Source organism: Corvus kubaryi, unplaced genomic scaffold (genome assembly GCF_017639235.1).
Source record: "Corvus kubaryi isolate FWS band 111438036 unplaced genomic scaffold, C.kubaryi_AGA036_p1.0 37284, whole genome shotgun sequence".
In the NCBI taxonomy this organism is placed as follows: domain Eukaryota; kingdom Metazoa; phylum Chordata; class Aves; order Passeriformes; family Corvidae; genus Corvus; species Corvus kubaryi.
Genome location: NW_024581088.1, coordinates 7,865,756 through 7,888,887, shown reverse-complemented (window position 1 = coordinate 7,888,887; position 23,132 = coordinate 7,865,756). Strand labels below are relative to the sequence as shown.

The 23,132-nt window shown below is 45.5% G+C and overlaps 1 protein-coding gene across 4 annotated transcripts; it reads right to left on the bottom strand.

Moving 5' to 3' along the window:
- Positions 1-336: 336 nt before the first annotated feature.
- Positions 337-18,944, bottom strand: AKAP10 (A-kinase anchoring protein 10). Of its 4 annotated transcripts, XM_042026320.1 has the most exons (15): positions 18,605-18,942; positions 15,018-15,065; positions 12,762-12,944; positions 11,950-12,489; positions 10,464-10,562; positions 9,938-10,022; positions 9,480-9,603; positions 8,272-8,408; positions 7,192-7,336; positions 6,300-6,473; positions 4,793-4,902; positions 4,367-4,449; positions 3,757-3,809; positions 2,708-2,803; positions 337-1,661 (listed from the first exon to the last, which is right to left on the bottom strand). In XM_042026320.1, the coding sequence occupies exons 1-15, from the start codon at positions 18,762-18,764 to the stop codon at positions 1,656-1,658; spliced, it is 2,043 nt and encodes a 680-aa protein (XP_041882254.1). In that variant the 5' UTR covers positions 18,765-18,942; the 3' UTR covers positions 337-1,655. The 4 variants fall into 4 exon arrangements, with proteins under 4 accessions (XP_041882254.1, XP_041882252.1, XP_041882255.1 ...); XM_042026318.1 differs by lacking the exon at positions 337-1,661 and having other exon boundaries at positions 2,464-2,803; positions 18,605-18,944; XM_042026321.1 differs by lacking the exon at positions 337-1,661 and having other exon boundaries at positions 2,464-2,803; positions 18,743-18,943.
- Between the last annotated feature and the right edge of the window lie 4,188 nt (positions 18,945-23,132).

The following is a 23,132-nucleotide window of genomic DNA, read 5'->3' as shown; positions in this document are numbered from 1 at the left end:
GCAATCCCTGAACACACCCAGGGTTCGCCGGGATCCTGCCCAGGGGGAAACTGAGTCAGAGGGGCACTAAAATAGGGGAGAGTTTATCTTAGAGAATTCAGAAGTGTGGTTCAATACTGCACTCCAGGACCAAACCTGCCCCTCTACCCCTGTCCCAGCCTAACTTGTGCCATGTCCTGTGACCGAACACCTTATTTATTATTTGAGTAAGAGTTAATCTTACTCACCACACTGCCATTAACGTAATCCATTAAGAAAGGTGGGCAAAATTACCCCTGAAACTCTCATTAAAAAAACATCCCCTGTAACTTCAAACATGAAAACAGAAAATCGACGCAAATTTTAATATTTATGTATTTTAAATCAAAACACAATTAAATATAGTATGTTTTAAGTACATGAATGCTTGGGTATGAGAGAAATAAGAGGTGGTACATAGTACCAAAAACCTATACACAGCCTTTTCTGCTTTTTCATAACAATACAGTGTGTCTCTATACAATCAAATATTGCAACAGAATAACACTTTCCAGTCAATCAAGATATTCTGAACATTGGAAATGATTTGAGTTCTTCGCATAGTGATTTCTTTGCACAAGTTTGAGGAAAAAAGCAATCATTAGAGTAAAAAAAAAAAAAGACCCAAAATAAAAGTGTTGTATACTAAAAATGCAGCAGTAACGTAACGGTGAGACACTGAGTACTTCTGCTACCCTGCAAAATCAATCTGCTGGGGAAAAAAAAGAGGTGCTGTGTAACATGGTAAGTGTTAACAGTGTCAGGAAGAAGGCCAGAGGTCATTAAAAATTGTTTTTCCTTGTAAACCAAACATCTGGAATTAGATACTATGTTGGGTGGAGGACAACAAGCGATGGAGAATGGCAGCAATTACTTTTTTCCTTGCTCGTGGGATGGTGAGGACAGGAAGTGGAGCAGTCTCTGCAGGGTCCAACCTGCTCGGAAGGTGAGCTCTGGGAGCAGAGGGGCTGCAGGACCAGCCTTGGAGCTGCTCCATGGTGGAAGCAGGGGAGGTGTGGGTGGGTGTGTGTGTGCAGGTGTAGGAGCTCCTGACCCTTCTACACTGCCTTCAAAGTTAATGCAGTTATGAAGTAAAATACATTTATCTTACAGCTGAATGCTCATCTATTTCAAGTAACGGAAAATTAAACTCGGAGCTTTCCAGGTCATTCACTGCCAATGGATTCACCCTTCCAGGATGTGCCCCATGGCCCTTCCAATTCTGAGTTTAAAAATTACAAGCAGTAGAACTAGAAACTACAGCAAAACCCTCCCCTCTGTTGTGGCCTCTGTGTCCCATTCCAGATTATTTTGCTTAAAAGCCTTTTTTTGAGACAGGGTCAAGTATTTGTGAAGTCGATCACAGTTTCTCAGCGACACATTTGTAAACTGCATCTTCATCTCAGAACCATCATTATTGTGAATGCCACATACACCAGGAAAAAGTGTTTCTTCACTCTCTACAGTGGAGGTCCAGGATTGCTTCTTTTTCATTCTTCCTTAGAAATGAGGGAGATTCCGGTGGTTGGAGTAACAGTGCTTTGTTTTTATTGGCTGTGTTAAAGAATCCACCAATAGGGAAAGTTCACTTGTTCTCAAAGTGGAAAACCAGATTTCCTGTCCTGGAGTTTCTAAAATCATAGCTGGAAAAGGAAAAAAAAGTTCATTTTACCCTAAAATATGCAAGGCAATTGCTCAATAGAAAGACATTTTGTGTTTAAAAACATTGAAGCCAGGTATGTTTGAGTTTGGGGGAGAAAAAAACCCCAAACCTAATCCAAACACACTCAACCTTTTGATTACTTGCTTAATTGAATCCAGAGCATCTGCAGCCATTTGATATTTCTAAATACTCTGCTGAGCGACCTTTTCATCCAGGCAGACTGGAATTGTATCATTTGCAGCCAAGCTGTTAAGTGAAATCATTATACAAGTCACTTAAATGTTACTGCTCTGTTAGAAAGAAAACATTCACACAGTGAAACTATGGATCCACCTATTTGGATCAAAAAACTGGGCTTTGGCACATGTTTACCTTCAATAACTGAACATAATGCAAGTAAGTTTTTAGAAACTCAGATGCCTGAAAGTCAGAAGTACCAGACATTAACTTGGTAACCTGCTGTCACCAATATTTCACAAAATCCAACTGCTACATCAGAACTGGGATTTTTTAGACAGAGAATACATGGGCTGTACAACAACATAAACAATATAGAACACTAAACCTATGGACAGGGCTACTGTGTCTTTTTAAAGTCTGGAGACAGAATTGTGTAAATGAGTGCACCCAACAAGACAAATTCACAGCTGCTGAGTTTTACTGACACCTCAGGCAGAAATTCCACTACTGACTAAGAGGAACCAGCAAGTGTGAGCTCAAGTAAGGAATTACACTATTCATCCCACAGCACAAATCACCCTTTTAACTAACGAGGCAGTTTGTAGACTCAAACTAAGACAAGTTTAATGCTTTCACAGCAGAACCACCACAGGCATCTGTTAAGAAATTCCCACATCACACGTAGGCCGAAACACTTCCAATCTTTATTTCTTCCTCTCATGTTCTGCTGGTTTGAACATTTACCAGCGTGGGTTTCAGCCACAGGAGGAAGGCAAGTGAGAGCTCTGCTCCTCCCACAGCCTGGCTGGAGGCAGATAAAGACAGGCAGCCTTTCCACCCCCCTACCTTGGTGACCGTCTCCGAAGGCTGCTCACACTGCGCCTGCTGCATGACGTCGTTGACAATCATCTTTGCTATCCTCCAAGCCATCTCTTCTTGAGCCTGAAAAAACAGCCCAAAACACAGAGAGCTTAAGTTCTTAAAAGAAAAACACAGTGCTCTCAGCAGAACGCAGACAGAACCTTGGAGTCAGGGTAAGCTTCACAACTCCATAACCTGTATAAACATATCCTCCCTTGAGGATACAAAAATGCTGCTAGCAAGGATTTTCTTGCTATTTTCTAAGCCCATGAGAGACTTTTCTCTCTCACAGAAGAGGTGGCATAGTTATGTAAACAACCAAACACCTGCAGCCTTGAAAAGTCTTGTTTATGGTATAGTAGAAAAATATTTTGACAATGGATGTTTTAGGATTTTAGCCAATCACCCCCAAGGGGTGGCTGGTCCTTTGCCCAATTAGACTATGAAGAAAAAAGTCTATAAAAGAGTTTGTAAAGTAATTAAATAAATCAATCTTGCTGCACAGTTCCTGCCTGCTGGATCTTCTCTCTTCCTCCCTACGGCTGCAGGACACAGTAATATACCCTAGGGCATTTATTTCTTTTTAATATTCCCTCAATGGAAACGCACCTGGCCTCCAAGTACAGTGGTAACTTCAATTATTGTACTTGTGGCTTGATGCAATTTCCAAGAAGTTAGTGGAGGTTTTAGATTTATCTCTTGGTGATTTGTCCAAGCCCCTCAGAGGGGGAAAAATGCAGCCTGGAATCCATGTGCAGTGGCCACTTCACCTTAAAAATCAAACAGCACTTCCACCCCTACTTGTAGATATATAAAGCCACACAAGCACACACTTAATTAGTTCAACCAGCAAGCACTGGCAAAGATCAAACTAGTTTCACACATACATGCAATCAAATTATATTTAGCACACAGAATCAACCTGTTCTTGGTGCAGCAAAAAGATACTCAGAGATAACAGCCAGGATTCAGAACATCAACGCTTTATTTCTCTAAAGTGTGAAGTCACAAGGAGAACGTGAAAGGGGACACACCTCATCTGTGTTTCCTTGAACCCATTTCTTCATTGCTTGTGAAAACATGGACCCTGGTTGAGATAAAAACAGCAAACAAGGTATGTCAGCAAAGTGAGGTAAAAAGCCGATTCCTGTCATCCCTCTGAAGGGTGTGCTCTGCTGGTATTCAGGACATGGAGGAGTGGCAGGAAAGACAAGGGACTGCCTGGAGCCATTTGGACACTGAGCCTTTCCCAGAGCTGAAAAGCAGCACCAGCAGCAGGTCCCCAGCCTGGGTGGGAAGCAGGTGGAGAGCTGCAGTTCTGTTTCATCTCAAGACCAAAGCTTTGAAGGTTTGATCACCAGCTCAGCTGCTGACGCTCCCATCCCTGCCAGGTTCCATCGACAGCTCCAACTCCCACAGGCTGCTCATGCTCCCCGGAGTCCAGCTGGACCAGAAAAGCAGAATTTGGATAGGAAACTGGGCCAGAGAGGGGTTTTGCCTCAGCTGAGGCCAATCCCCATGGCATCTCTATCTGGCTTAAAACAGATCTGGAAAGAGTCAAACATTTTGCCTATCTTAACTGCAGTAGGGAAGAGAGCAGCTCTGCAGATGTCTACAGAAATGGAGAGAAAGAGCAAAGCAAACCTTTTGATTTTTTGACATCAGGCTCTGGTTCAGATTCTCTGATGAACTGCCCCAGGTCACTGACTCTTCCAAATGTCATCTTCCTGAGGAGAGGAGTGAAGAACCACGTGGGTGATCAAAAGAACTCTGGCATTATAGAAAGCTACATTTGGCTATACACTTGGCTATATTTTGGAATCAAAGAGGAAGAATAACTAAGAGGAAGAGAAAAAACAATTAGCAATATTTTTCTAGCTGCCACTTTGGTCAAAGAAGCATTCATTCAGTGTTAAATCACACTACTGAAATAAATTTAGTTTCAAATATTAGGACATGGACTAAGATCTTGCATTTAGGCCTACTCTCCATGCAGGAGGACACAGCAAAAATGAAACAGAGGTGAAACATGTAACCAGAAAGGAAACAATACACTGAAAAGAACCTTACCCTGCATATGTTCGTTGATACAAAGATTCTGGATCCAGACTTGCAGCATCTACAATTATTGCTTCATCAAAATTTTTCAGGATTTTAACATTAGCCTTTTTGACATTGGACTACAAATAAAAATTCTAAGTATTAGTGCCCAATGCAGACAGCTACTAGCTTTTTAACAAAACTGCAATTTTAGTGCTTTTAACACAGACAAACCTCCATCAAGTCTCTAAGCAAGAGTACAAAGAATTAGAGAGTGTCTACACAGCCTTGAATTCCCAACTCATAGGACATTGTTTTTAGCAGAGGATGATAAAGTTCTCTGGACAGAGCCAAAGACACAAAGCCCAGGTCAGCACACGCTGCTGCCTGAGCATTATCAGCTCAACAGATTTGTGCGTGCTCACAAATCATTTGTTGTGAGTCTGGAACATCCCTCTCCTGCACTTGGTAAGCAATTCCCAAACACAGATGCCTCCCCCATGCACAGAGAGCAAACATTTATCTTCTGGCTTGGAGTATTTATATAAGATTATGAAAAAAAGCAAAGGAAACATCAGAGCAACAGCAGGAAGAGCACAACACACAGCGATCCATTATCGCCTCAGCACGGAACAGGAATACCGATGGCAGCTCCTTTCCTGCTGCTCTTTATGCAAAAATATGCAGAGACCCAGAGATTCTCCTATTCAGACAAGCAGGAATGCACACCACAGAAAGCAGCACCTCATTTCCTAAATTGCCCAGCCAATTACCAGCAGTTCCTCCTGCTCAGAGGATCACGCAGCAGGAGGCTTCAAGAACACGGATTTTATTCCCCACTTCGCAGCTAGGGGAGGAATATTCCCTCCTTGCAAATTAGGAGGTTTAAAAATAGTACAAGCAGGTAGTACAGCTTCCAAGTTGCTGGAAACCCAGGACATGACTAACATCGGTGTGGATACTGGATTTGAAGCTCAGGGTAGCCCTGCAGAGTGCAATAAAAGCAGCTCTCACGTGGCTCTTCTGCTCTCAGCTGGGCTTGCAGTCTCCAAGCTGCCCTTGTTACAGGTTAGCCAAAATCTGCTGTGTGTTTGAGCAGATTGACGCCTTCAGCCCTGGGAATGAGTTTACTCTTCAGGACAGACAATCTGGCACTTTAAAAGAACTGAGCACACAAAGCTTGCGTGTTTATATTTAAATTCGATAGCATATTCACAAGTGTCAATTGTTACCTGAAGTTGTAACTATGGTATTGATAAAATAGTGTTATTTCTAATAAAAAGCATTCCTAGATGTTATGGCATCATGAAAAAGTCTTCAGTAACAGTAACAGCTTAATAAAAACATCACTGATGCAAAAAATATCGGCAGCACAAGGCTTTGGGTACAACAAATACCAGAGACACCCTTCTGACAGAACTGAGCAGCAGGCAGATTAAACACATCCTAATACAACACAGGCCTTAAATAAAAGTGGAATGGTGTTTCCTTACAGGGTGAAAACTTGGATATGGACACAGAAAACCCAAATTGGTACCTGAGAGGCAGAGCCATCCGTGCTCCCTATGGAATCACTGTCAGGAGAGCTACCAGGGCCATGAATACTCAGTGCAATGTTCCCTCCTGGGAATTCATCTCCTCGTACTGAATGGATGAGGTCATTCAAGTATTTGTAGTAAAGGTTGCTGGACAAGAAACCAGGTAGGAAAACCTGAGGGAAAGAAGGAGTCCTCTTTAATCAAGGCTGGTCTGCACAGCTAGAGAAGAACACACAAACACCTCAGTCCTTGTGCAGATGGAACACAAGTAAAAGCACCCACACTTGGAATTATCATGGATTAGCAAGCGCTTTGCTTTAAATTTTAATCCTACTGCAAAATGAACAAACCCAACTGCCTATTAATCAAATCCCCCAGTAACTGGAACTGAAGTTTAAGGGGGGGTTTTCCCCTCTAGAAACTAAGCTTGAGAGCCCAACAGGCTTTACAGTTATTCTGCTTCACTGTTCACAGTTCTCTGCAGCTCCAGAATCAAATTATTCAATTCTGGTATCTGAGTATCCCAGACTTCCATTAACCACAGCACTTGTATTAGACTTGCAAACAACTCCTACTAAGAGGAAGGAAATTTTTCTGAAGATATAAAATAAGCTGTTGATAGCAATTCATATGAGAGGAAATTCTGTTACTTCCATTAAACTGCAATAATCATCCGAGGCAAACATTTCACAGAGCATTAACAGCAGCCAGTGGGTGGTATCTTCAAATCAGGCTGGGGAAAAGAGTCTGGCAGATTTTCCTGAAGCTGTTCTATTATCCAGGTAAACAGGAAGTCAGTAAAGGAACGGGACAAAGCAGGGGTGCTGCAGAGGACACCTGGCACACATCACCTTCACTAAGTGTGAACCCCACTCTGAAGAAGGATCTCACCGTCTCCATGGTTGTCCACGCCTGCCTTAAGGGAGTGGTGAAGCAGTTGGGGAGAGGCCCCCCCTCCCTGCAGATGTTGGATTCAATTTCCAGCCTCACAGAGTCATCAAAGCCCAGAGGATGCGTGGCCTGCAGGGAGAAGTACCTGGGGCAGGGCATGGAAACACAAAAAAGATTTGCAAACCTCTGTAGGTGCCCAGGGCCCACCTGTCCCCCAGACACTGCACACACCTGGTCCCCACTGACTACAGGTGAGAAAACCCCTCCCAGAAATGGTTCTAAGAGCCCTGCCCTGAAACACAGATGAAAAACAGAGAATGGGAAACAGGAATGCAGCAGGAAACACCCAGAACTCTGAAGCAGCATTGGCTCCACTGCTCACACCCTTGCAAACCAAGTTTAAGGCAGGGGAATGACCAATGAACCTCAGAGTGAAGCATTTGCTTCCTCTCCAACTATTATTTCCTCCTTGGGTAATAACTCGAGTTGTGGTAGAGTCTCACACTTAAGAACAAACATTTCCTGGAAGCAGTTGTGCTGTCTGTCTCCCAGCTGTCTTATTGCTACGGTGAAGCACAAAATACAGGAGCAAAGTTCCTCTCCTGAGAGTGAAAGTCTGATATTAAAAAGGATCTGATTGCTTCCTTAAAAAAAGGAAATATTTCACAATACTAAGAAGAAGCACTACTTGGCTTTTATGATGTGTGAGAACAGTTTCTACAGCCTACTTTACATGGATAACACTACCTGAACACTAAGGTTTTTCTGCAGTGCTGTATCTGCTATTAGGCTTAAATGCTTTCCATTTTCAAACATCAACCAATTAGCTTTGATATTTCCCAACCAAACTCAAGCAATCAAGTCCTGAAAATTCTGAATTATGTTTTAGAATGGATCCTTGTAAGGATTTCCCCTCATGTATATCAAAAAATTTGAAAAGTTCACGTGTGCAAACACATCAAATGCCACCTTGATAAAATGCACCTCAGCAGAACAGCACAAGAGTGCAGAGAAGTCCCTTGTGCACAGCACAACACAAAACCACAGGTACAGAAACAAAGAATTCTGGAACTCCCTCACTTGTCATACAAAATCATGGCATCGTTCTGTGCTTCTTGCCCATCATACTGGCCTTTTTTGGCAGCAAGTTGAGACTGGAAGTTATCTGCTGCCAGCCAGAACTGCAATACATTAACTGCATCTTCCTTCTCCATGTACTGGAAGGGAAATCAGAAAAAGAGGAGAGATTAAAGAAGTTCTAGCAAGAAACTTTTATTAACTTTTTAACCTCCTTCTTCCCATTTAGAAGAAGGAACATAGTCCATATATTAGTGGTAAAATTACCACCAAGACACAGTATTTTGAATTTCTGTTGCAGACAGATTTAGCTTGCTTGGAGAAAAAAAAAAAACAACAACAAAACACCCAAAAAAACCCGAAAAAAACTTCTGACATTTCTTTTCTGTACTCATTTTTACACTCAGTTTCCAAAAAACTATTTGTCTCATACTAGGACAGGAAACACCATTTTCATGCTACATTTAGCTTATACTGAGCTCAGCACATTGTCTCAGCTTCCCAAGCTGCAGTTTCAAACTACATCAGCTCCTCAGACTGTCAGGACAAATATGTCAAGAGCTGACTCCTTAAAGGTGCAGCAGCCTGAAAATGTGAAATCTTATATTTAACCTATCACATCCCTAAAGGTGCCCTCTCCACATAACACTGGTGAATGATTTGTTATCTCTAATAACACTTCAGCTTTCAAAGCCACTACAATGTGAAGATCAAGATGCCTATGTCAAAGCTTCTACAAAGCAAAGAGACTCTGAGAAGCACTCCCTAACTGGAGAGGAAGTCACAAATACTCATTCCACAACAAAATGGACAGGTCTGAACATTTGAATTAGTTCTACATGGGGGCAGGAAAAGGTTCAATGCATTTTCTCTTAGAAAAACACACACCTTGGGTTTTTTATTGTATCATAGAATCACAGAATTGTTTGGGTGGGAGGGGACCTTAAAAATTATCCAGTTCCACCTCCCTGCCATGAGCAGGGACACCTTCCACTATCCCAGGTTGCTCCAAGCCCCATCCAACCTGGCCTTGGACACTTCCAGGATGGGGCAGCCACAGCTTCTCTGGGCACCCTGTGCCAGAGCCTCACCGGCCTCACAGGGAACAACAATTCCTTCCTAACATCCAATCTATAGTCATCCAGGAATGAACAGATTTTTTTCATTTGCTAGAAAGGGATCTAAAAGCAAACCCAAATGCTGACACTCACCTCAGAGAAGTAGAACAGGGCTGACTCACAGAACAGAATGTCAGCCAGATACACAGTCCCACTGGTCAGCACCTCAATCTGGTATTTACAGAAATGGTGACTCCGCAAAAACTCACTAAAGTGCCTGCACAGAGACAGGGACAATCAGTTATCAGGGTCAGCAGCATCCAAGGCACCCTCAGAACCAATTAGCTGTTGCCCAGAACTCTGATACTTTTGGTAGGATAAAAGCAAAACAAGCAAGAAACAGGGCAGGTTTGTAAAAAGAAAGAGATAAAGAACACAACAAGTGTGAACAGCCAAGTTCAGCAAGAATGGATTTGGAGGAGGGGATCTGGGCAGTTTCAAATCTAGAAGACAGCACAGAGAAGTGCTGATAGGGTTATGTCCCCATAAACATTTTAAACAGAACCTTTAGGACAAGAGACACAAAACCCCAAACCATTGCATCAACTTACTCTTGTTCCATGGCATTAAACACTACAGACTGTGCTGTAACAAAGCAGTTGGGATCCACTTGGCCATCCTCCCCACAGATCTTTGCTGCAAAGAAAGAGCAGGTTAGTTTTAACATGGGTTTGGCTGATGGAGCTGAAAGGCACGAGCAAGGACTAGTTAATGAAAAATTGCAGTTCAAATTCACCAGAATCAGCTGGTTCTGACTGAGCAAAGAGCTTTCAAAGTACTGCAGGTGGCCAGATGATAATAACAGGGCTAAAATATTTGATTGAGACTCATATGGATCCTCTCCATAACCACCAAGAATTCTTTCCCGAATTGAAACAAAATCTCTGGAAGTTTTTCTGAGGATATTCACAGCACTGCTGAAGGTCAGACCCACTAATACTTGTAATCTACCATCTTTTTACAGCTGCCTTTAAAATTCATAAAAATAAAGATAAATACAAGTGTGTGATGCATCAGAGATAAGTTTTTATGGGGACAGAGCAGCTCTGAAATGAGGAAGCAGTTATTCTTTCTTACCAACTATGTCATTTCTCATTGCTTCTGTAATAGGGATTGGTTTAGCAGCATCTGGAGAAATATATTTGGTAAAAGTACTAACTGCATCCCGTTCTATACCTGCAGGGAAGAAACACAGAATCAAACTTGGAATTCCTTGGCATGAGTGAGTAACAAATGTCTGCTCTTCAGAAAAGCAGGTGTCTAATTCTCAGTGGTGTTTCCTTCCAGTCCATTACAGGATATTCATATTCTGCTCCTGACCAGCTGCAGGGACTGTGTGAGCTCCAGCCAGGTCACAACAAACCCAGCATGGACTGACTAAGATGGAATAGAACAACACCGCTCCAAATTTTCCCTACCACCACACAAGACAGAACCCACTTCCTCAGCTGCACACTGTAGTCCCAGAAGCAGCACCTTTCAGGCAAGTGAAGTTCCCAGTTTTTAGCTCTCATCAGAGAAAAGAAATCACTTGCATTATAAAGGAATTACAAGGAAAAAAAAAATCTTAAAATGGGACGCCTCAAGTGTTTTACACATCATCTTTTGAGACTTCGGACTTGGCTCTGGAAGAGAGAAAAATTTACACTCAAATTCTTTTCTAATTTCTCAAGAAGGACCCTGTGTTTTCAAATTCTTTTTGGACATCAGAAAGCAGAGGTGCTTTCATGACTTTTCCTTTTTCCTGGTTTAAGTGACTTTGGGGCTGAGGTTATGTATTGTGGAGGCACATGATAAATAACTACATGAGAAAGACAAACAGCAAGAGAAAGGGATGCAACACAAGGAAGCAGTTGGGCAAACAAAAGGAACCAATATGAAGAAAGAAGTGTTTCCTTTTTGCCTGCAGACTTGCACAAATGAGGGAGGACTGAATAGATGCAAAGTAGAGAAACATGTTACTGTGCATGTAGCTCACTACCAAAAGGAAATATTTTAATTTCATCCTTACTTCCAGCAGCCTCTGAAGAGGTGGAATCCAAATGACAACAAATCAGTTACAAGGGGAGGAACTCTATCAAATAAATCCAAGAACAAAAACAGTACATTCCACACATAAATCTCCACAAGTCTCTTGCAACCACTACTTAATGTCATTTTATGTAATACAGGATATTTACCTTCCATGGCAAGTTAATTATCAATTCTCAGCCCCATCACCCAAACTTTCTGCAATTCTTTCAAGGTGGGATGGGATGGGTGAGGGAAGAACTGGACATTGCAATGTTCATCTTCATTTCTAATGATTACACATGGAAGAACAGAAGCAACCTAAGCTCATTGAGCACACAATGATTTTGAAGTCTCTTCAGCAGCTTTTTTATTTTTAAACAAGTCCAACAATACACAGCTCAAACTGGTGAGCAGCAAGTTAACATCAGTGATACATAAAACTTTCTTGCTAAGCCCCTGAGAACTGAGGCAGCTCCCTGCACAAAGCAACAGCAGCAAAAACATTCCCCACTTCCCACCTTTTTCACCAAAGGAAACACACAACACTTACTTTTCATGAGTTTTCCTGACAAGTCCTTTAGTGCAGAGGAGGGGCTGTTTCTATTTGATACTGGAAGCTTGGAAGATTCTTGCTGATCAGCTGGAAGAGATGGAGTCCCTGTCTCTGGTTTGCTCAGACACAGAGCACTGCTGCTGTGGCTCCCCTGCCCCGGCAGCCCCACGTGGTTCTGGCTGCTGGCAGTTCTGTCGGGCTCGGGCTGGAGCAGCCGGGCTGTGCCAGAGCCCTCCAGCCTCTCCTCCAGCCACCCAGCAGGAGGAGAGGAGGCCAATTCCTGCTGTTTGGAGGGGGAAACGGGCTCTGCCAGGGAGCTCTGCTTCACCGTGTTCAGGCTGTGCGCGCGGATGCGCGACCAGGTCGTGGAGTGGAAGCTCTCGGCCTCTAACCAAAATTTCACCAAGTGCTCCATCCTGCGCAGCTCCATGAACTGGATGAAGTAAGGGAGGGCTACACTGTCCTGCAGGACTTGTTCAAGGGTCTTGGAAAGACTTGATTTGGTCTCTTGAGCCTGGTAGTTCAGACACGATCTGCCTAAAGGGAAACATAAAAGGGAGTGAGTGCGCATTGTACCATGTCTTGGATACAAAAGTGTCCTGTAATGTAACTGTGACGAGGCAATTCCAACACAATGACACAGTAAAGGAATTGTCTGTTCTCTTCAAAACCCTCCCAGGGTAACACAGATGCTACTGTAACAGCAACCATGCTTTTATTACCTATTTGTTTACCTGAAACCCAAGGGATGGTGAGTGCACCAGGAACACACAGAATAAAAAGAAAAGTTGACATAATTACAGCCTTACCTAAGTCTCCAAAGTGAGCAGCTTCCATGTGACTCGGCTGCTTCTTGAGGGCAGCTGTGCGGCTGCTGGAGAAAGAGTCCATGTTGGCAGAGATGGCATTGATGGCCACATGGCTTGGTCCTGCAGCCTCCAGCAAGGCATGATTCCTAGTGCTTCTCTGAGGGGAATGTAGTGGGATTGGAGCTGGAATCAGGACAGAAATTGTTAAAGAACAAGGACCCCAAGACCTCTTCTAAACATTGCCCGATGCTAACCACCCCAAAATATACCAGGGAGTTTGCAAGAGCCAGTCTGATTAAAACCTCACTGTACCACTGTGTGTCATGTCTGATCAAGGGTCTGATTAAAGACCACAAGTTTTATTACAGCAAGAATAAACTCACTCCCACTCACCTCTATTTTCCTTATTCAGCAGATGCCATGACTAAGTTTACATGTGAAATATTCCTGAGTCTTCCTGCTTCCTTGATAACCACTACTGTGACAGCTGAATATTCTGCCAACAATTCAGTTTAGTTCCAATGCTCCTGCCAATCCATTTCCATGCCTTTTTGAAGGTTAAAAAATCCTGAACTACAAAGCTATCTGTGAGGTTTAATGAGAGTATTTCTCAAAAAAAATTTTTTTTCCTTCTGCTTGGTTGCAAGAGAAAAAAAAAAGCAATAGGGAAATACCTCTGATGAAACCCAGGTTATGTACTTAACCCCCTCTGCCTGCTTTAGGACACGAGTGGCTACTGGAGCTCAAAAAAAACAATTAAGAACTTCCTCACACAAAATTCTGCCTAACTGTTAATAAAGCTGAAAAAACCCCAAACATGCTCACAGCAGATTCCAAAGCTCTCAGGAAGCTGTGTTAGGTGAGGATGTTGTGCAGGGACATCTTACACCTCTGACTCAAAAATAAAGCACATCAGATGAGCTGATTATCTCAGCACCTCGCAGGGATGTGTTCCATCAAGGTGTCAGCCAACTTGGGTTTCATTACTTCCACGCTGCACCACTTTATTTTTATTCCAAATTTTATGACAGCAGTTGACAATTTCACACTTGGATGGCACAGCACAGATACCTCAGGAGCGATGGTACAGGAGAGTGGAAACACTTAAATTATTGCCAAGTGTTTGTGCAGTTGCAGGGTTGCACACCAAGACACCACTTGCTGCTTCTTACAAAGCCTCTGGGTATTTCATACCAGCAATAATGGAGAAAATATCTTCTTTCCAAGGCCAAGGGATGGCAGCAATGGGAAAATGTGGTGGAGGCTACTTGTGTAGAGCCAGAGGCACATTCCTCATAATGCTACAGGCTTTTGTCAATTAGATTTAAATTTAATTTAATATTATGGACATGTGAGAAAAAAAAAGTTCTACTTTCTTTAAGGGTCAAACAAAGGTGCTTTCTGCTGCAGCAGCTCACAATGTGCAATACTATAAACTTTCACGTTTGTTTTTATTTTCAGGGTCACCATACTGGTAGTTGCACTGAAAGGTGAGGTGTGGCTATGGAATGGGTGCAACTCACTGTTTCCTGCATTTGATTTGTAAGACAGACCACCAAGGCGAAAAAACCCTGTAATTTTCTCTTGATGTGCAGATAACACATTACCAAGTACAGAAACAGGATTTTGTCTGAGGGTATAAAAGTAACAGATCAGATTCAGGCATTTACCTCATCTCCTTTCAGTACTGCAAGAAAAACTGACAGGATAAGCAAACTTGTTTTCCCACAGTTTATAAATCTCTTTTCCACCAAGATCTTGTCTCCTTTCCTAAGAGATTTATTTAGCAGCAGGATCTCTGCACCACACAGAGCAGCAGCAGAATGGCTCATCCAGGATTTGAATCTTCAGCCTCATAAGCCACATCAAAGTTAAATCTGCAGCTGCTTCTGCAAATCAGACACAGTGAAGCTGCACTTTTCAAACTCCAAAGGACACTACACCTGAGCAAGAAACTTCAGGAGCAATTTGTTGTGGATAAGGAACAACCACCACGTGCAAGGTGACCGGATTGCCTGATCACTTTGAATTAAAGCTCATGCCTGACATAACTTAATAACCTTCTGCCCCTACAGATTCAGCAAGACGAGGAGGAAAGATCAGTTACTATAAATATCCAGAAACAGAATTAACTTTTGGGTTTGGTTTGGGTTTGATGCACAGGTCAGCTCTATGCTCAGGAGTAAGGAAATGATCCTGCTGGCTAAGATAAAAAATGGCAGAGATCTGAATTTACAGACAAAAGTTTGGTCTTACTTTTAATTGCTTTCACATCTGTGGTCTTTTCTTGTTCTTTGCCTTTCACTGTAAAATACAAGGGAAAATGTTAATGCTGTTTCGGGTCACTAATGGCATTTACCTGAGAAGGGACATAGAATTCCCAACATCAGCAAGTATCAGAGGCAGATGGAAACCGTAATTTTGTTAAAACTGATTTCTCATTTAAATTGCACATCCAGTAACTGGCAGAGGCTTTCAAAGCTTTTCTGTTGCCTTACTTTCAAAAGCAAAACCTTATCATCCATTAATTAAGTTTAATGAAATACAGTCTGTTAAAATTACCATGGAGGAAGATGTTTGCTGTCTACAGATTAAAGCTACATTCAGGGTGACTTTAATAAACAGCATGAACTGGGAAGAGTGGGAAAGGTGTGTTTCAAGTGCAGGTGCTCTCTGTGAACCAAAAATCACCTAAAAACATCTCCCTTGTATTACAGGAAGAGCAGCACAACACCCAACGCTGAGGAGATGTGGACTGGCTCTGGCTCCATGGAGCTGCTTCCATGCACAGGATGGATACCAAAGAAATGCTCTGGAAACTCCCTGCAAACAGTTTAATCTCTCACAAATAGTTTTGCTTAATCATCATCAAACCCCGGGTGAGCAACTGATGGGGAGATAACAGTGTAAAAAGCTGTGATGGAAAAGCACTTTGAGGATTTCTTTTTTAAAGAATATTACTATTTTTTTAAAGGAAGCTCCTAAAGGAAGTGAAGGAGAAGGTCTGTTTAACACAAGAATAAAATGTGGCAGAGAAACAAATGCAGGGGTGATACTGGAGAGTGTGATCTACCAGGGAGGCTGCTCCAGGCAAGGATTATTACTACAAATAGGTCGTCCCTGAACACCGACTGTGGAGCCCTTCCTGAGGTAACCACAAGTCACAGCCCAGCACAATCACACATTTACATCACAAAACACATTATTAAAAAAAAAAACCCATCCAAAGCATTCCTATTCCGACCTAAGGATTTTAAATATTTTAAAGGGGAACTTCAGTCTCCGGTTACATAACTGCCCTGCCCCGGTGGCTGCAGCACTGCCTGCCAGCCTCCCCTGCGAGCACAAACACTGCAGGGCTGCAAACTGGCAACTCGGGGTCGAAAATTTAAGCTGCCAAGGAGCACATTCTCTGACAGAGGGGTTTAGGTGTCCATTAAAAGAGGCAGATTCTCTCCACACTGACCTCCTGCAGCCCGATGCAGCTGTGAGCAGGGACAGTAACCAGCCTTTACATAACTGGAGCCGATGGGCAGGGGAGAAATCACCGAGAAAAGCTGCATGTCTGAAGAACACTGAGGCACAAAGGGAACCAAGAGACCTCTACAAACCCTCATCTTTCCCAAATCACTCAATATTTCATCAAATCAGTTCCTAGCTATCAGCAGTAACTCTTGGCTTTCACACCAGAGTCCTCCATAAGCCTATTTTCAGTTTAAATACCTCTGTTCCTTCTTACCAGCTACTCAGTTCCTCCCTAAATACCTACTTACTACTGGAAATACAGACTCCAGGGTCGTGTCCCAACCCTTTCCACACAGGCTGCTTCTGTCCCCAGCAGCTCTGAGCACAACCAAGTGACATCAGTAACAGCAGGGGACAAAATCGGCTCCAATCCAGGACAAGCCCAAATTTTAGAGAGTGAAGTTTCACTACCAGAGTTCACTTTCACTTCCCCCAAAAAGCGGATGCTGTGTGGTGCCTGTGTGAAACCAGACGGAACCACAGAACAGGGACTGAGGGTGAGGCTTCCAGTGGCCAATCCCATTCCAAAGGGTGCCAAATCAGCACGTGACATTCCGGAGTTTTAATTCACATCTTGAAATGCTCTTAACGAACCCAAAAACTGTTCACAGTGTGTCAAAAACCAATGAGAACCTGCTGAGGTCAGCCAGGCTGTGGGGACTGCATGTTATTCCCAAGATATCCCCAGGGATGAGCTGTTCCACTGGCAGCAGTTTCATAACCTGCCCTCGAGCACCCAGCTCACCTGTTATACTTTGATTTCTCAACCCATTATCCACCCTCAGTCTGCCAGACCTTTATTTTAAGGCCCGAGCTATAAACACACTTCACCCTCGGTTCTGATTTTTCTACAGGTCAGTTGCTTTATGATCCTTGCTACGGTTTAATTTAAAATTAGTTTTCATTTTCACTCACTGCATTATCGTCTTAAACACCGACAGCTCACCCCAGGAACACTGGTGTTTGTAGGATTTTGGACTGCACGTGGCCAGAGCTTTATCCTACGCCTTAATGTGCTGCTTTCCTCGCAGCTTCAGTTTAAATCTTCTCTAAAAGCCAAATCTAAAAACGGAGATTACAGCAAGCAGTGTTTTATGCACAGCCCAGATGAAAGGTTACTTTTCTCCTCTCCTTCAGAGCGTCTCTCTTGGGCATTTAGTGCTGATTTGCCTCTCTGACCAAAGATCCTTTAATCAAAGGAACACAGATCCTCAATTACACTTCTCAGATAATCAGACCTTTCATGGCTTTCTCCCTGAGAAAGTTTCCACCCAAGATGACCTTGTCCCTGTGATCCCACATCAGGATGGAACCTCAGCTCCACAATTCTCAACAAAGTAGCAGGAGCTCTTTTTGAAGAGTTTATAACCACTATCAGAGTTTTATTCTGCAGCTTAACGTTTGTATATGAACACCCCAAAAAGGATCGTGGCACTTGCAAGGCCCTCAGTGGCTTCAAGAGTCTTTAGATCTGCTAATAAGGACAGAAATTTAGACTCATTTCTCCCACAACTACTGCGCTAACCTCCCCAAAGAATGACATTTGCAATGCTGCTGCTTTGGTTGAGCAAGCTCCAGAGGATGTGTGAGCCAAGAGCATCAACATCACCCCAGGTACCACGTTCTTGCCTCCCAGGATGTGCATTTTGGGTTCAGTAACCCAGAAAGGCTTTAGGACAGCGCTGCATCAGATCATCAACGGCTGCATTGCTCGAGCTACAGCATCAAGAGGTAACAGAACTTTTCCAAGGGGCACTTCCAACAAAAACCACCCAAACCACAACTGTGCGAGTCGAGAGCGCAGGGCCCTTCCTGCAGCACGAGCACAAAGAGCCTTCAAAACGCTGCACTCCCAGAGAACACTTAAACTGCACCCATTTGTGCCGTCGGAGTATTATAAATATTTCAGGAGCCCTGAATTTCAAATCCTAGCTTGTGCCCCCTAACAAATGCATTACAGAATAAACTCCCAAGGACTCCTTTGGTTTTCACGGAGAGCTCAGTGCGATGAAGTCCCTTTTTCACTCAGATTTGCAGCTGCTGCTGTACATTCTCAGCCCATTATATTTTTTTACGCAGCCGGTTGTGAAAAAATCATCTGTAAAGTGCTCAAAGGCTCAAACCCCGCACGAGGCGTGGGAGGTGCTACAGCCACCGTCCGGAGCCGCCGTGAGCCCCGGCAGCTCGGGGGCCGCACCCGGCGGTCGCTGCCGGTCACCGGAGAGCCCGGGCGGCAGCCGAGCGCCCCGAGCCCCGCCCGGCCCCGGCCCCCCCGAGCCCTCCCAACCCCGCGGGAGGACGCGGCCGCCGGCACTGACCGTCATTGGCGGGAAGGCCGCTCCTCAGGGCCCGAGCGTCCTCGCGGGGCCCGGTGGCGGTGCCCGGAGGGGCAGGGCCGGGGCCCGGCAGCCGCGCGGGGGACGAGCCCGGCGGCCGCCCTCCCACCGCCCCCCTACCTTTCCGCCTGAAGAAGGACATAGCGCCAGGGAGGGGGCGAGGCGGCCGCCGGGGCGGGGGAAGGCGGGAGGGAGGGCAGCGCGCCGGGTCCTATGAATGAGGCTGCTGCGCCCGCCCGCCGCCGCCGCTCCCTCCGCCTCTTCCTCCCGCGGCGGCGCCCGCGGCCGCCATGTTGTCAACAACCGCCCCGCGCCCGCTTCCGGCAGCGCTGCCCGCGCGGCAGGACGGGATGCGGCCGCACTCAACATGGCCGCCGCGGCGTCGCGCCCGCCGGCCAATGGGGGCCGGGGCGGGGCCGCCGTGCCGGGTGAGGGCGGGAAGCCCGCGGGGGGGTGGGGGGGGGCGAGGCCATCTTTGATCAGGGCTGGGCGCGCGGCGTGAGGCGCCCTCGGCCGTCCTGGGTGAGGGCGGGTTGAGCTGGGGACGCTGCGGCAATTTGAGAGCCCCGAGGGCAGGGGACAGAGTCTTGAAAGCAGTGGACGGCGGGCGAGCGCCGTGGCAGGGCCGTGAGGGCCGAGGTGCCCTGCGGACCTCAGGGATGTGTCCCAAAATGCCCCCTTCGGCCGTGGGGGCCGCAGCAGAGGGGACGGACGGACAGAGGGACGCATGGACAGCCGGGCACCCCTCGCCCCTGTCCGAGCTCCCGCCCGCGGTCTGAGGGCTCTGCAGTGCCCGGTGCGTGCCGGACACGCGGTGCTGGGAGCGCGGCGGCTCCTTCGTTCCACGGCAACCCCCGGACACGGGGGCAGCAAAACCAGAAATCCCTGCCAGGCTGCTCGGGACGTGGGGACACCGCCGGGCGCTGGGAATCAGTGTCTGATCAGTCGGTTCCGTCTGCGTCCCGAATCCTGCCACAAAAATCCTCTTAATCATCCTCCCGAGGCAAATCTGCTCTTCCCTCAGCTACCAAGGACGTTTGTCACTCTGACACAGTGCTAAGGTTGATCTCTGAGGAGCAGATCTCTGATCTAAAAGCTTTACGAACACTTTGTAAAGACTGTGATTATAAATTCTGGTTTGTGTGTGAGGAAACTGAGGCACAGAGCCAGAGGGCAGCTCTGCCACCCTCGTGTCACACCGGGTCGATGCAGTGTCACCCCTCTGCCGTGTACCTGTCCTGCCCGTGCTGCCTGAGCCACGAGAAAATGATGTAATTAATAATCATTGCGTGAGTTTCTGCACCATCTTTCATCCAAGCATTGCAAAGCTCTTTACAAACACTCAGTAATTAAGACTCATAAATTGTAAATGGTATAAAAGGTATATGGGGATCTTCCAGGGCTGGGATGGAGCTGTCTCCTGGGCGGGATGGTGCCGCTGATCAACACCCTGTAGCAAATGCATTTGCTCTTTTGATATTATTTTTGTTAACTGATGCTCTTTGATACAGTTCTGTACACATGCCCAGAGGCTGGCTGGAGCATAATGAACTATTCTATATGGTTTCTGCATAATGAATGGAGTTATTTAATTGGCACATAACCTCAGAGACTGCTAATAGACTAAAACATTCCAAAGATGAGTAAATTGGAAAGAATGGGATGATTCAGGGAACAGTAAATTAATATCTTCTGCCAAAAATTTTGCACCCAGTCCTCTTGGGGTTCGGGGTATACATGGGGGTTGAACAAGGATGCAATGATATACACAAGAGTTTGACATGAGTTATCTTCCCTGGACTAAAATTTTCTCTCATTTTTGGGGATGGAGAAGGGCTGAAGCTCCAATCCAGAGTTGCTCACTCAGCCTTGGACCTGGATCTGAACTGGAAGTGAGTGACAGCAGGTGCTGGAGTCTTTAACAGAACATGACAGTTTAATCATCTGAGCAACCAGTTAAATATGACTTCAGGACACAGGTTGGCCAATGTCAGAGAAGCTGAGGGACTCCTCCCTAAATTAAAATATTCAAATAAAAAAAAATCTGTCTCACTGCCTGATTTTTTCCTCTCCACAGCTAGAAAAATAAGCAAACTTTAATATTGAAAAGATCTGAATGGAATGATCTTGTTTGGACAGATATAATAAAGCAGAACAAGACTTTGTTGCCTTTGATAATTAATCGCAGGGCACTGCTCTGCTCAATTATAGCATAAAAACACATTAGAGGCCATTTCAATTTCTCCCATCTTTGGGACAGTCCATTTATTCACGTGATGTTGGGATTCTCTCTCATGTATAGAATTCTCACTACTTCGGGAATACAAATACCAAAAATTATATGAGTAAGGGCTTTAACAGCTGAGATCTTACTCTGGAATAAATACTAATGTCCTAAACACATAAGGAATCAAAGATGTCTTTGCCGAAAACTCACAGCACCTTCAACTAGAGGCTTGTATTTTTGTCCTAATTTTTTTTCTTTAATGGGAAAACAAGTGTCTGCATGCACACACAAAATTCCTGGCAAATTTGGCTGTGGCTGACCTCAGTCCATTAACCCTCATGGGAACGGGAGGGTTGGTACCTGCTTCCCGACTGTGCTGAGCATTTCAAAGAAGGGAATTCTCCTGGGAATGTCCCAGCCTGGCAAAAAGGAACTGCTTTTATTAAAACACTGCAATCCCTCTCTGTCTCCTTCCACTGAGCACATGCCCGAGGAGGGAGAGTTTTTCCTCTGTGTCTGGTCACAAGCAACGGGTAAAGAGTTTCTACCTGATTCTCAGTGGGTGAGATAAAATTCGAGGTTTGATGTGTAAAATTGGGGTTAAAAGGTTAAAAAAAGGCTCATGCCCAGCAGGAAGAGCTGTGTTGGTGAGCTGCTGCTGCAGATGTGCGGGACAGCAGAGCTCTGGGGAAGCAGCACGGAGCAGCAGAAAACAGAAAATCCCCCACACCAGGTGCTGAGCTCTTCCCAGCCCCGCCGCGGGCTGCTCTTGTAGGAACGGAGCCTTTTCTGCAGGGCTTTGGAGCCACTCTGGAATTATTCCGAACCAGTGAAAGCAAACGGGCTCATTGGCACCTCCTCTCTGCCCAGACGGCATTGCCAGCGCTGTGTGGAACTCACCTCAGATGACTTTCTCCAATCCACAGTGTTTTTCCCAAGTTCTTGGGCATTCTGTGGTGTCATAAATACTTGAAAAAGAATAATCTAGTTAAAGTTAAAAGTTAAAAAAAAAATCTAGTTTAAGACCATCTTCTGTTTCTCCATTCTTCCCTTTTCCCCCTCTTTTGTTTTTCTTGATGCCTCAAGGAGTACAAGAAGCGATGCAGCACATGACAGCAGTCGAGTATTTCTTCAAACCAGAGAAATGGGGAAAAAAACAAGGCTGAGTGTCATTTTGTCCCTTCAAAACTTTCCTGCAGTCACAGGACGAGCAGAATCCTCGGCATTTCTAAGTGCGAGACACAGACACACCCCCGTGAAGCCAAAACGCCGCATCCAGACAGAACCGCAGCGCGTTACCCGGAGGCTTTGCCCGTGAGTTCAGCTGTAGGAGCGGATGATTTGCCCTCGGTTGGCTCCCGGGGCAGCCCGGCTGCTGCCGCAGCACTCCGGGCGCACACCAGGAGAGGGTGCCAAGCCCCCGGCTTCTGCTGCTGGGATCCGCACGGGCTTCCCAGGGCTCGGAGCTCTCTCCAAGCGCTGCGCTTAAAACACCAACCAATGCATTCTGGATCTAAAGGAAAACCTCTTTTTTTTTCTTTTTTTCTTTTTTTTTTTTTTTTTTTTGACTTAAAGCTGCCCATATGTCTTTAACTGTTTCAGCGATATCGGCAGTAAGTGCCCGAAACCCGCCCGAGGACATAGCGCAGGATAAAGATATTTTTTGCTACATTTTGAAAAGGATCTGATTCTTTTGGCGGCTGATGTACGTGGGAGCGCTCGGGGGGACAGGTGAGCTCCTGGAGAAGATCGAGAGAACCCCGTAAAATCTGCGAGGCACAAGCATAAGACATCAATCTGCCGCACAGCCACCGTGAGGTTTAGCAGGAATACAACCTGATCCGTGAAGTTTTTAGAATGACTGTTATAAAAATCCATCTGCACTGGGAGGCGCAGCTTTTACACCTCGAGTAAACGCATGCTCCCGGGCAGCCGCTCTGCCTCGCTCCCCCACTCTGCCTCCAACACCTTGGAGAAACCTGCGGGATCAGACGATAACGCTGCCCGAGCGAGCAGACCCCGAGTACGAGACCTCCCTGCCACGGAGGGTTTAAATCCCCCGCGCGGTGACACCCGGGCTGTGAGGAGTTCCCCTGAGCCCCGCATTCCCCAAGCGTGTCCCTGTCCGGGAGAGCTGCAGGAGCGGAGCCGCAGCATCGCCGTCTGCGGGCCCTGAGGGAGGGTTAAAAATACCGCCGGTAATTAACCGCAGGAATAACCCGACTCTTCCAGGGCCGCTCCGCCGCCTGCAGCGGGCAGAGAAACGGCGTGAAACCCCCCCAA

What these genes read in the sequence shown, in the direction of transcription:
- AKAP10 (XM_042026318.1), bottom strand. Translation starts at nt 18,764, where the DNA reads ATGTCCTTCTTCAGGCGGAAAGGTAGGGGGGCGGTGGGAGGGCGGCCG. An exon ending in AATGAGAAATGACATAGTTG is followed by an intron (nt 10,023 to 10,463) that starts GTAAGAAAGAAT and finishes CTTTCTTTGCAG; the next exon opens with CAAAGATCTGTGGGGAGGAT. An exon ending in GCCATGATTTTGTATGACAA is followed by an intron (nt 7,337 to 8,271) that starts GTGAGGGAGTTC and finishes GCCCTGCCCCAG; the next exon opens with GTACTTCTCCCTGCAGGCCA.